General features: G+C 39.1%; 1 protein-coding gene across 1 annotated transcript; it reads left to right on the top strand.

Moving 5' to 3' along the window:
• The first annotated feature begins 10,735 nt into the window (after positions 1-10,735).
• Positions 10,736-12,838, top strand: LOC126394971 (zinc finger protein OZF-like). Its single transcript, XM_050052135.1, has 2 exons — positions 10,736-11,010; positions 11,111-12,838. Exons 1-2 carry the CDS (start codon positions 10,839-10,841, stop codon positions 12,451-12,453), a joined length of 1,515 nt encoding a protein of 504 aa, XP_049908092.1. The 5' UTR covers positions 10,736-10,838; the 3' UTR covers positions 12,454-12,838.
• The last annotated feature ends 334 nt before the right edge of the window (positions 12,839-13,172 follow it).

Below are 13,172 nucleotides of genomic sequence, written 5' to 3'. Positions count from 1 at the left end.
AAGTCCCGCCCTACCACCTCCGGTTGCAGTTTTCAACACGTCCTTTACTAACTTTTGCGGTGTTTGATCTTGCGGGGATGTAGCCATTTTTCTGCCATGGTTTGCGTCCTGTAGGCGATATTTTTGTGGACGTGTTACACCAAAACCTGTTTCCCCCCGGCAATATTTCTGCAAGCCCACCATTGCTGTGGCACCGCCCAGAAGGATTGTGATTGGTTGAAAGAAATAAAAAAAAGCTGGGGTGTTTTTTTCTCCAATCTTAAAGTGAGAGTCGGCGCAGCCAGACCTTTCTTTTCTTGAGAAAGGTCTGATGAGCGAGACTAAGACCAAAGAGGCGTCAGTCACTCACACTACAGGAGGAAACAGCACTTCAAAGTAAACGCTCTGTGCTGGAAATTCACTGTACTTTAAAATAAAGTGTGTGATTTTTAGAAACTTGACATGTTCACAAGTCACATGTGGTCCATTCAGAATGAACCCAGGACCCACTTTTGGTCCAGGACCCACCAGTCGGGAACCATTGTTCTAATTTTTGCTTTTTTTACTTGTTATACTGTCTTAATTCACCTCGTCAGGTCTCTAAAAATCCCACAAATTAAACAATCTTGGGGTAAAAATAGTCTTTTGGTAACTGCTGACATCTCATGTCCATAATAAGACTAAAGCTGCAATGATTATTCAATTAATCGATTAGTTGATCGACGGAAAATTAATTGCCGACAATTCTGATAATCAGGTAAAGCCTGATTTATGGTCCTGCGGCGTACCTGCGGCGTACCTACGTCGTTGCCGTGACGTTGTCGTGAACCCTTCGAACTTCTCCGTCACTCCATTTCGTCGCGGTGCAATTCACCGCCAGAGCGGTAGGGGGCTGCGTTCCTTTCCTGAATGGTTATCGTCGTCTCTAGTTGATTCTTTGTTTAGCTTCCGGCTTTTGAGGTCACAGTGAACAATGGCGACTGAGAGAGAGAGAATCTTGCTGGACTTGGAGTTGTTGGATGTCGAAGAAAGTATGTTAATACTGCAACATCTACATCGCAACAGAAGATGTTTAAAGATGGCGGGGATGGCACAATCTGGAAATACGGAACCGGAAATGCGTTGTTACCAAGCAAACCAATCACAGCCCTCTCGGTCTGCGCTGGGTCTGCGTCGCCTCGACGTGTAGTTACATTTTTTGGGAGGTGCACGTCAGGCTACGCCAGGGGCTACAGCGAGCCTCCTGCGTAGCCACGTACCCTACGACGTAGGTACGTCGTTGATTTAACGCAGGACCATAAATCAGGCTTAATTGTTTTAGTAATTTTTAAGCAAAAAAGCCAAACATTTGCTGGTTTAATGCTTCTTAAATCTAAAAAAAATGTGCCTTGTGTGTCTTTGTCATAAATTATCAACTGAATAGCTTTTGATTTTTGTACTACTGGTCTGATAAAGCACACCATTTAAGGACATCACCTTGGGCTCTTGGAAATAGCACTGCTCTGTTTTTTTCTCTATTTCCTGACTTTTTATTGACAAAATTATTATTCCAGAAAATAATAGTAGATCAATCAAAAATGAAAATAATCATTAGTTTCAGCCATATTTTTAATAGACCAGCGTGTTGTTGTTTTTGTCAGTAGTTCCATTGTGATCAGATCAAATACTCCCAGGCTGGTGTGGATGACGTTTGATTGACAGGAAGCTAAAAATAGCATTGCTTTTAAAAATCAAGAAAACAAGGGGCAGATGAATCGATAATGAAAGATATCATGAGTTGCAGCCCTAAATAAGATCATGACCTATGTATGAGAAAGGGTCACAAGTTTTCTGTAAGTGGCTATTTCAAGGGGTTGCAAGCCAAAAGGGTCAGAAATGACAGCCTTTACATACTTACATACCATCATTACACCTTATCAAATATCAAGAGATGCCAAACTTTCAACATGCTGTATAATTCAATGTGAATATGGGGTAAAATGCATTAAAATGATGCACAAAACATGAAGATTTGATTCCATTTAATAAAACTGCACAGCGACAAAAATATGGAATCTGATGTTTGAATATTTAACCCTGTGTAAATGGTATAAAGAGTCCATGAAAGAGCTGGAACAAGCTGATAATGAATATATTTAATACTGCAGATGGTGGACTAACATACTCTTACCAGCCTTAAAGCTGCTTAATGGGAAAGAAGGGGGAAAACTGATTATTTCCCAGATTTAATCCCAAAATTTACAAAGGTTTTAAACACATTGTATGCAGAATGTGTGGGAAACAAAAACAAAATTAAATTAAATTAAATTAAATTAAATTAAATTAAATTAAATTAAAATTAAATTAAATTAAATTAAATTAAATTAAATTAAATTAAATTAAATCAAATCAAATTAAATTTTAAAAAGAATAAAATAAAATAATTAAATTAAATTAAATTAAAACAAAACAATGCACAAGATGTATTTTTTTTNAAAATTAAATTAAATTAAATTAAATTAAATTAAATTAAATTAAATTAAATCAAATAAAATTAAATTTTAAAAAGAATAAAATAAAATAATTAAATTAAATTAAATTAAAACAAAACAATGCACAAGATGTATTTTTTTTTTAAAAAGGAGAGGTAATTTTAAGTGCTTTTTGGTGGACTTTAGATTGTGTGACCTCACAGAAACATAAAGGGGACATTTAAGGGGGAAAAAAACTGTTTAAGGGGTTATTGAGATCCCTGTGTCCTCAATATACCCCACCACCAGCCTTTCTTTCAGCCTCCATTCTTCCCCACACACAGAGAAGCAGTGAAGTGTTGGCATGGCAGACAGCGGCACTGGTCTCTATACTGTACTTCTGAATGGCAGACCAGTTTATAAATGGAGACTTTTCACATGGGAAGAACATAATTGGGGAAATTTCACGGACAAGCTTACATTTCCTGGATTCATGTCAGTGGGGATGAAAGCTCTGCTCTTGAATTCTGGTCTGCTACACTTTACACTTGGCATCACACACCAGTTTGGAGTCTGGGAGCGAAGCGAGCACGGATGAACTTGGCCTACATTTCTTAGTTTTCCCCCGTGAGTTTCGTTTTCTTCACTGGAGCACTGCTGTGAGAGGACACATTGTCACAGAAGATACTGTCACACATTAGAGGCTCCATGCAGTCTGATACTAAGAACTAAAACAATGCAAAACACTTAACTAGTATGATGACAAAGATATCGGCCTTTGTAGGAGCTGCTGAGGAAATGTGATTAGGGCATGAGTAAAATACACAAGGTCACTAAAAACTCAAAGGAGGATTAACGTTTTACTTTTTAGGAATGATGTGGTTCTGTTGGCTTCATCACACCGTGACCTCCAAGAGTTTTTTCTGATGAAGGTGTTTACCAGACTGAAAAGATACACTTGAGTTGAATTGTGGGAAGTGTAGGATCAAGAATGTTGCCTTGTATGAGGATATCTCCAGAAAGTTTAAGGACCTGTGAGAACCTTTCCAACAGGCCTCTGCTGCATCCATTTCTCACCCAAATTTATGGAGGCACAGATCGCTAAATCAGAGCTCCCCTTTAAGATTTACAGACACCATCCAGCGGGGACAATCCATTTGACCTTCTGAAGCCAGAATAAATCTCCTTTGCTCAGGAGGACAGTCAGATATTTCATTTAAGTAAAAGTAGCAACACAGCAGTGTAGAAATACTCTGTTACAAGCATTCAAAACTTTACTTTAGCAAAAAGAATTAGCATTAAAATATACGTCGAGTGCCAAAAGTAAAAGCACTCTTTTTGCAGCCAATTTCAGAATAATATATATCATATCATTGGGTGTGTACGCATGACTTATGTTGCAGCTTGTAAGGGTGGGGCTAATTTGGCTACTTTATGTACTGCCAGGGGACTTCAGGAGTCAAAATTGTAAGGAGCACAAAATGGAAATACTCAAGTAATGTATGTCTTTAGTTTAATCCCACCACTGGTTTACTACTAAGAACGAGAGGGTCTCAAACCACAACCAGGTGTTACTCACCGATTTCTTAAGTACATCTGAGCCAGAAGCAGGAAGGCTTAAAAAGCACAGCATCATAGATTTTAGCGCCTTTGCAGATATCTTCATGACCAAATCCCTGGCTTTTGTTTTATCGTAATCTCCCTCATTTCCTGTCATATCTCTACTATTGATTTCTAAAAAGGCATACATGTTATTAGTAGAATATGTGTCTAAGGGTAAACTACAAGTTTTCTATTCTGTTTTGGAGGCTTTAACAAATATGGAGCCTCAGCTTCAGGAGGAGCAATGCGGACTCCATCGTGGTTGTGAAACAGTGAACCAGCCCTTTATCCTTGCAGGGCTGCTGGAGAGGTCGTGAGAGTTTGCCCATCCAGCCCACATGTGTTTTGTGGACTTAGAGAAAGCTTACGACCGCATCCCACGGGGAGTCCTGTGGGCCCTTCGGCTTGCTACAAGCCACGAAGTTGCTAAGAGATCCATGTATAACTGAAGTGAGAGCTGTGTCCACGTACTTGGCACAAAGTCACACATGTTTTCAGAGTGTTGGCCTCCACCAGTGCTGTCCCTTGTCACAGATTCTGATTGTGATATTGATGGACAGGATCTCAAGGTGCAGCTGGGGAAAGGAAGGGTCCAGTTTGCATCTCTGCTCTTTGCAGATGATGTGGTTCTGTTGGCTTCATCAGACCGTGACCTCCAGCACACACTGGGGATGTTTGCAGCAGAGTGTACAATGGTTGGGATGAGAGGCAGCACCTCCAAGTCTGAGGCCATGGTTTTCTGCCGGAAACCAGTGGATTGCCCCCTCCAGGTTGGGAGAGACTTACTGCCCCAAGCAAAGGAGATTAAGTATCTTGGGGTCTTGTCAACAAGTAAAGTTAAAATGGAGCGTGAGATGGAGAGGTGGTTTGGCGTGGTGTCTGCAGTGATGTAGGCGCTGTGCGGAACTGTCTTGGTAAAGAGAGAGCTTAGCTAGAAGGCAAATTTTCGATTTACCAGCCCATCTACGTCCCAACCCTCACGTATGGTTACGAGCTTTGGGTAGTAACCGCAAGAATGAGATCGGGAAAATAAGCGGTTGAAATGAGTTTCCCCTATAGAATGGCTGGGCTTAGCCTTAGAGACAGGATGAAGAGCTCAGACATCCAGAGAGAGCTCGGAGTAGAGCTGCTGCTCTTTTACGTCGAAAGGAGGTGTTGTGGTGGTTCGTGCATCTGATCACGGCGCCTCCTGGGCGCCTTTCAGGGTCTTGTTAATAAGTGAAGGTAAAATGGAGGGTAAGATGGATAGGCAAGTTGGCGCAGGTTCTGCAGTGATGTGGGCGCTGTGCCGGACTGTCGTGGTGAAGAGGGAGCTGAGCTAGAAGGCAAAGCATTCGCTTTACCAGTCCATCTACGTCCCAACCCTCACCTATGGCCATGAACTTTCGGTAGTGACCAAAAGAATGAGATCACGGACTCAGGCAAAATGAGTTTCCAACATAGGGTGTCTGGGCTCAGCCTTAGAGATACTGTAGGGTGAAGAGCTCAGACATCCTGAAGGAACTCGGAGTAGAGCCACTGCTCCTTTGCATGCAAAGAAGCCAGTTAAGGTGGTTCAGGCAACTACTCAGGATCCTCCTGGGCGCCTCCAGTTCGAGCTGTTCTGAGCACGTCCACTCCAGGAACAGCTGGAAAATGTCGCTGGGGATACAGACGTCTGGAGTACTTTGCTTGGCCTGTTGCCCTGCGACCCGACCCTGGATAAGATGGATTCACGGCTTTAACAAATAACACTATGGACTTTAAGGGAAAAGCTGCAGCAGAGTGTCTAGATTCACCAGACTGAGGTGATCATTGAAGTTCTGCATTGCTGGTAACTATATACATAAAACTTGTGTTTAAACACAGTGAAGGGTCACATTGGTTGCTGTACTGTATATCCAGCATTGTTTGTTCTGTTTTTACAGGCAGCTATTTAATTAACCAGGAAGGGACCCTCCCATTGACCCTATTTAATGGGACATGGCTGCATATTAAGGCCAAAAATCTACTTACAAAGTTTTATCTGCATGAATAATTGCTTATTGTGAGGTGGAAATATTTGATAATATACTTTTGTTTTTAAAAACAATCTGCCTTTAAGTAGGTCACAAACATGATGTGTAATAACAGGTTTTTTTTTTTTTACATATCTTGTGCTGATAACCGTCTGTTTTACTATGACGCTGCCTGCACACAGACACAGGGGAGATGTGTGTGGAAGCTGTCAGAATATGAAGATGTATAAATGTAGGCCTGCAGCCTCTCTTCCTGTTTTCCCTCTCTTCAGATAAAGAGGGAGGGGCAGCGGGGTAGAGTGAAGGACTCTGGGTGATTACTCCAGCTCTAATGAGGAAAACGTCTTTGCCTCCAGGCTCTCATCCACCTCAATAGTCTGCGAGTGTGTCTGGCCTGAGTTTAACTGTCGGCTCCCTGCAGGACTGAAAGACATAAAGACGTGAGGTGCTGCAGACGGATGATTAATAGATTTCATTTGGAGGGGGGACAGAGGCTGCAGCGGATGTGTTTTCCTGCATAAATAAAATATCCAGGAATTTATGAAACATTATGTTTCCTCTCAGAGGAGTCATGTCAAGGCGGGATTTAGAGAAACTCAGGTCATCAGGTAGAGGGGCTGCTAACTGTTCTCAGAGTGCAAACTAAACACAGAGAAGCAGCACTTAGTTACTGTGCCTAACAGAGCTGGAACTAACCTCCAAAGGGTGTTAAACTTGCACCAACGTGGACCACCTTGTTGCCTTTGACTGCACCTTAAATACACATCATGAACCACCTTGCTCTTTCATCCTGTATTCATCTCTCTGTTCTTAAATTTTCAAATTTCCCTCAAAAAGGTTTCTTTCTTCCTTTAATGTCTTAATGTAAAGCACGCAACTTTTGCACTTTGTATGATGCTTTATACAAATACCTTGCCTTCCTAGAGGTGATCATCACGCAGCCTTGTTCTCTCAGCACTTCAGTTTGTTGACACTGAAAGCAGAGTAGCTGAGTAAGGGAGCTGCAGAGGAGGAAGATGCGGTGTGATTTGACTTTTCACTGACTGGCAGCTGTGACGTCAGTGTTTCATTGACGTCACCATATTGACTCCCTAAAACATGATGGTAGATCCACAAATGCACTGACAAACTACCTGTTTTGTTGGGCTCAGCTGCAGCAGACAAAGTTCCACTTAAGTTTGCTTAATTTGCAGATGTTTAAACAATTATTTTGACTCATTGTGTCTTTGTGGTGTCATTGTACAGAAGCAAATGAGGGTAATTAATTTCTTTGTCATTTTTATGTGGAGCATAAAAATGAAATAGTCCTCACACATGCCACCAGTCAATAAATGTGCTTCAGCCAGTATATAAATAAAAGATAAAAATAAAAGCAACAAATCAAATAACTGAATAATTTTAATTACACATAAACAAAATATTTCTACAGCTACAAAAACTTTAGCAAATTATGTGTGAACCAATTCTGTTGAAAGCTGCACATTTTTATAAACATTCAGTTTTATTTAATTCTATTTAATTTTATTTAATTTTATTTTACTTTCTTTTTTTCTTTTATGATTTCATATTTTATTTTATTTTACTTTACTTTATTTTATTTTATCTCTCTCTCTTTTTTTTTCTTTTTTTTTTTTTTTTTTACAAATGTACACATTCAGATACAGACATGCATTTTTTTCACATGCACACTAAAAGGTGTAATACAGCTGCAGGCTGTGAAATTATTTGTCAACATAATTTCACAAGCTCAAAATATTAACGACACTCATTTGCTTCCATATAATTGCCCTCTGTGCATTTCAGTTATTACTAGATTACTTTTTTGCATGTGAATGAACTGTTTTATGTTTTTATGTTGCAGACTTCCTTGCCTGATATTGTCCCTTATGGGATGAATTAAGTATTTTAAATTGAACTAAAACACAACAGTTGACAAAACAATCTCCAGTCGAGGTCAGCTTAGTCACTATTCTAACATTTAAATATGACAATTTGTAGGAGACAACAGCAACAGGATCTTTAAAGAAAGCAAATGTCTCTCCTGACTTTGCAATAAAGATACAGATGTGTTTTGTCACTGCAACACATCAGAGTTACATTCAGGGTGTTTATGATTACACAGCGAGATATGTTTTGGTGTAATAAAATATATAATACTGCTGCATAGAGGTGGAACTAATGAGCTGTCACATTTCATTGAAAAACGTCTGCACTTTGGCTCCATCTTCAGGAAGAATTAGTCTGATACTCAGAGTTACCACTAAATATATAAGAGATGAAATAATCATTTAAAAGAATAAATAACTCTATTATCTAACTGTGAATGAAATGTATTAATTTCCAAAACTCAACAGACCCATTTTTGTGGGAAAACACAGAATCTCATTATTTCAGCTGGATGTTCATCATTTATTCATTTCAAGATATTCTCTCTACAAGTGTTCCTATTTTACCCAACATGAGCCTCGACAAGAATTTAGGTTGTTTTGTCTAAAAGGAACCAGATATGGTTTTAAATTATTGCTAGCTTTTATAGCAGCAGCTCATTTCGAAACAAAACTCAGAGGGAAACGAGCTGTTTGGTTCTCGCAGCCTCAGACTCCCCTCAGGCTGCTGTCACTCTGCTCCAATTTTCCAATATCAGATCCTGTCTGAGGGTTTTCTCACATTTCTTACAAGTAAATTTAGGGTACTTTTGACACTTTTGTTGGAGTGTTTCGTCACATATGCCTGAGTTAGCTGTGTGCAGAGATTCTCTCTCACCTTACAAGACTGTTCTGCATCATTAAACACAAGACTGCTGCAAATAAGTTGTTCTGAGTTTTTAAAGGCCTGTTTTTGTGCTTTGATTTGCAAGTCTAATGAATGGTATCAACACTGAGGTAATAGCCATTCAATATTTCATTGTTATGTGCCAAGTGTTTCCTTTGCAAACTCTTGATGTAAAATGATTTCAGTGGCAAAGAAATAAAAACCACCTGTCCTCCATCTTCACTGAAGTTATCTAGTTTACACTCCTTTTGTGATACACTGAAAATATATATTGATCTCTGTGAGGGGAAATTATGATCTATGGATTAAAAAAACATGTGTAAAGGTTGAAGTAAAACAGTAGAAACAAAATCTGTGCACACATAAGTATGAACACAATAATAAATAACATAAAAGTGTGAGGATGAATCTGACAGTTGTAAAATTTGTACTGTCATTAAAAGTATCTATGAGTACAATATGTATGTATAAACACATGCATGTGCACGCAGCATGCCACAAGTGAAGTATTTCCACTAGTGTTTGAAATAACATGAAGGACATGGATTTTAATGGTACAGACATAATTAAAAGGCATATTATTCTTAATATCATTAAATACTAAGATTCCTCAGACGTGAGGAGGGTCTGTCTGTCGACTGTTTAAATTGTTATTGTGTTTGTTTGTCTGTGCTGTTATACTATATATAAACTATTTTCTTTTATGCACAGATGGTTTTAGATGAGATATGTATAAAATAATAGTCACCATTTTCTCCCTAAAACATAGGTTAAACATTAATGTGCATCTCCTGTGATGATCAAGTCGGGTCAAACACTTCCACCAGTCTCCACAGTTCCCAGTTTGCCCATACATGAGTCTCTTAAAGCCCCCTGAGGTCTTTCAACCTGCAGACATTTAAACCTTGAAAACCCTGCTGCTGAGTCACTGGCGCCCCCTGCTGGTGACTCTGATGGACTACCACATTGTTGTCCAATCAAGTCAAGTAATTCCAACATACACGAAAAAAAAGTTCAATTTGCGCAATTAAATCAAATAAAACTTAGATGAAAACAGTATGAAAATGTATGTTTATGTAGCTCAAAACATTTACCCAATTTACTCTAATAAAGTTTATGTAATAGCTGTTAATAAAACCGCCGTACTTCAAATTTGTTGAATTTACTTTGATAAAGTTGAGGTATTTACTGATAAGAAATGTTATGTATTTCAAATGGTTTGATGCTCACCAACAGGGCTGCAAAATCAGTCTCATCTTTGGAAAACCTACTTGTTTGAAATTGCCTGTCGATGAGTTAAACTGCTTTATTAGTGCTTTTTTCTTGTTTTATTTGCTTTGTCTTTTATTCGGTTTTGTAAAGCACTTTGTAACTGTGCTTTCAAATGTGCTATATAAATAAAGTTAATTATCATTATCATTATTATTATTATTGATTTAAAATATTAATCATATTTATTGACAGTAATGACATAAATGTTTTAAAAGGAAATTCAACATGTTGATGCTCATTAATATATGTGAAATACACTGAATTTAGTTAAAGACATAAACTGTACTAAAGAAAATTAGGTAAATTCTATGAGCTATAGTTACATACATTGTCATAGTCTAATCATCCTTGTTTTTATTCAGTTTAATTACAATTTGGTTTTTGACTAAGCTGGATAAAATTGTATATGTAATTGGAACACGTAAACCTAAAATCTGCAGAGCTTTTCAGGACTGCTACAAAATGATGTATCTGCAAAGCTGAGGGGGCCACATTAGCACCAAGACACAAAAATACAACTACATCAATTATTTCAACTACAAACAATATAAATCAATTGAAAAAGCAGCCAATATAATGTTTTTAGACATATCTGAAAGCGGAACGAACGAACGGCTGGCTCACTTCCGCTGTCGGAAGGTAATAGTGTGACATCCACCGGAAGTAAACAGCAGAGGCGGGAACAGTTAGTTGCATGAAGGTGTTGAATTAGCAGGAAAACGACAGTCGCAGCACAGAGAGTGATTTATTTTGTAACTAAGCAACAATGTCTTCAGCTGAGTATCTGAGAGAGTTTGTTAATGAGAGACTAACTGCTGCTGCTCAAGAAATATTCGGAGTTTTCAAATCAACTATCGTCAAGTATGAAGAAGAGCTCGACCGTCAGAGGAGGCTGTTGGATGTCGTTCGGAAACCTGAAATAAAGTTACACAGGATAGGTGTGTAAAATGTGATAGTTTTAAAACATACTGGTGCTAATGTGCTCGTGTGTCTACTATCATAGTAGTATCTTGTCCCTTCTGTTGTATGTCCCTCCAGAGCTCCCACAGCAACATGTCTGTAAGGAGGAGGAGGTTCTCTCTGAGCAGCAGCTCTGTATTCAGGAGAGGAACTCCAGTGTGGACCAAGAGGAGCCAGAGCCTCCACAGATTAAAGAGGAAGAGGAGGAAGAGCATGGGACTGACGCCTCCATGTTGATCCCTCCTTATGAGGACAGTGACCACAGTGAAGATCAGACTCTGTACTTCAGTCCTGATGATGCTCTCAGTGCAGCAGAGGAGGAAGTGGAGTTCAGCGCACCAGGTTCAAGCCCTGTGGTGTCAGAAGAACACAGTTACCACCCGCTCCTCTTCCACAGCTCTCATGAAGCTGAGAGCCAAGATCAGGAAGAAGGCGAACATGGAGACTTGGGAACAACTAGTGACGCAGAACCAAAACCAAAGAGAAGACGTCACAAAAGGAAAAATCATGATAACACTGCAAACAAGTCAAACATGTCAGGCGTTTACCGTCATGCTCACACAGGTGAAAAGTCCTTCAAATGTGAAAAATGTGGGAAACACTTTAATATTAAGTTAAAATTGCGGAGACACATGAGAGTCCACACAGCCGAGAGGCCACATTCCTGCACAATATGTGGAAAAAAATTTATGTATAATAGCCAGTTGTTGATACACATCAGCACACACAGTGAAGAGAGGCCGTTTACATGCAAAACTTGTGGGAGAGCTTTCAAACACAGCTGTGATTTGAAAAACCACAGAGTCAGAGTCCTGACGAGTGACAAGCCCATCCTCTGCAAGTTCTGCGGGAAAAGATTCTGTATGATTTCAGCGTTGCAAAGGCACAAGAGTATCCACACAGGTGAGAAGCCGTATTCTTGCAAGTTCTGCGGGAAAAGTTTCTGTGCGAGTACCGTATTGAAAAGGCACGAGAGTATCCACACAGGTGAGAAGCCGTATTCTTGCAAAATATGTGGAAAAGATTTCGGATATAAAAGTCACTTCTTGGCCCACATGAGAACGCACAGAAATGAGAGGAAGTTTACATGTAACACATGTGGGCAAGCTTTCAGACGTATCTATGAGCTGACAGTCCACATGAGAAGAGCCCACACTGGTGAGAAACCGTACTCTTGCAAGGTCTGCAGGAAAACATTTTGTGACGTTTCAGTATTGAAAAGGCATATTAGCATCCACACAGGTGAGATGCTGTACACTTGTAAAACATGTGGGCAAGCTTTCAGACGTGACTATGAACTGTCAGTCCACATGAGAAGAGTCCACGCTGATGGGAAGCCGTACCTTTGCAACACCTGTGGGAAAATTTTTGTTTCAGTGATTGAGTTGGAAAGGCATGTAAGCGTTCATACAGACCAGTAGTATTCCATTTGAACTGACACAAGTGATGAGCCACATCATGGCAGCGGTAAAATAACAGAGCATCAGCGAACACAGGAGAAACCATTGAGTTGAAACTCTTGTGGAGACGTGTTCACTAACTGAAGGAAACAAGCTTTTGCATTTGAAACATATCCTTAACTGATTATAACATGTTTTCAATAAAGATGAGATGTAAATATATCTTGCTGTAAAGTTTTGCTTCACGTGACTGCACTGCTTACATTTTTGTTTTGTGAATATTTCTTGAGTATTTCTGCGAAATAACTGTAATCTCCCAAATAAAGGAAAATGTTAGTGTCAGTGTGAGTGCACAGTGGTGGCTGTTATACGAAAGGTGTGATGTGGATGAATGATTCTTGTGTCAGCTTGTGTGGATAACTGCATTTGTCAGATGTTGGAATTTTTTTGATGCAATTGTTAATGAATTGTATGTATTTGAAATATGTATAATTTATTATCAGTAATCACATAAAATTAGTTGAAGTAAATTGGGCAAATTCTATGAACTCTAGTTACATAAATTCTCAGTGTGTTCATGCCAGTTTGATTAAATTCCTTTTTTTTTTTTTTTTTGTTACTCAGATGAAAAGATATTCTTTTTGTGATTTAAATATGAAAACGTGACAGACCAAATAATTAATTCTGCAAAGAGTTCTGCACTGAGATCATGATTGGGGACACCACTCAGATCTTCTGAT

This window comes from Epinephelus moara, chromosome 8 (genome assembly GCF_006386435.1).
Source record: "Epinephelus moara isolate mb chromosome 8, YSFRI_EMoa_1.0, whole genome shotgun sequence".
Taxonomy (NCBI): domain Eukaryota; kingdom Metazoa; phylum Chordata; class Actinopteri; order Perciformes; family Serranidae; genus Epinephelus; species Epinephelus moara.
This window is presented reverse-complemented; position numbering and strand designations above follow the sequence as displayed.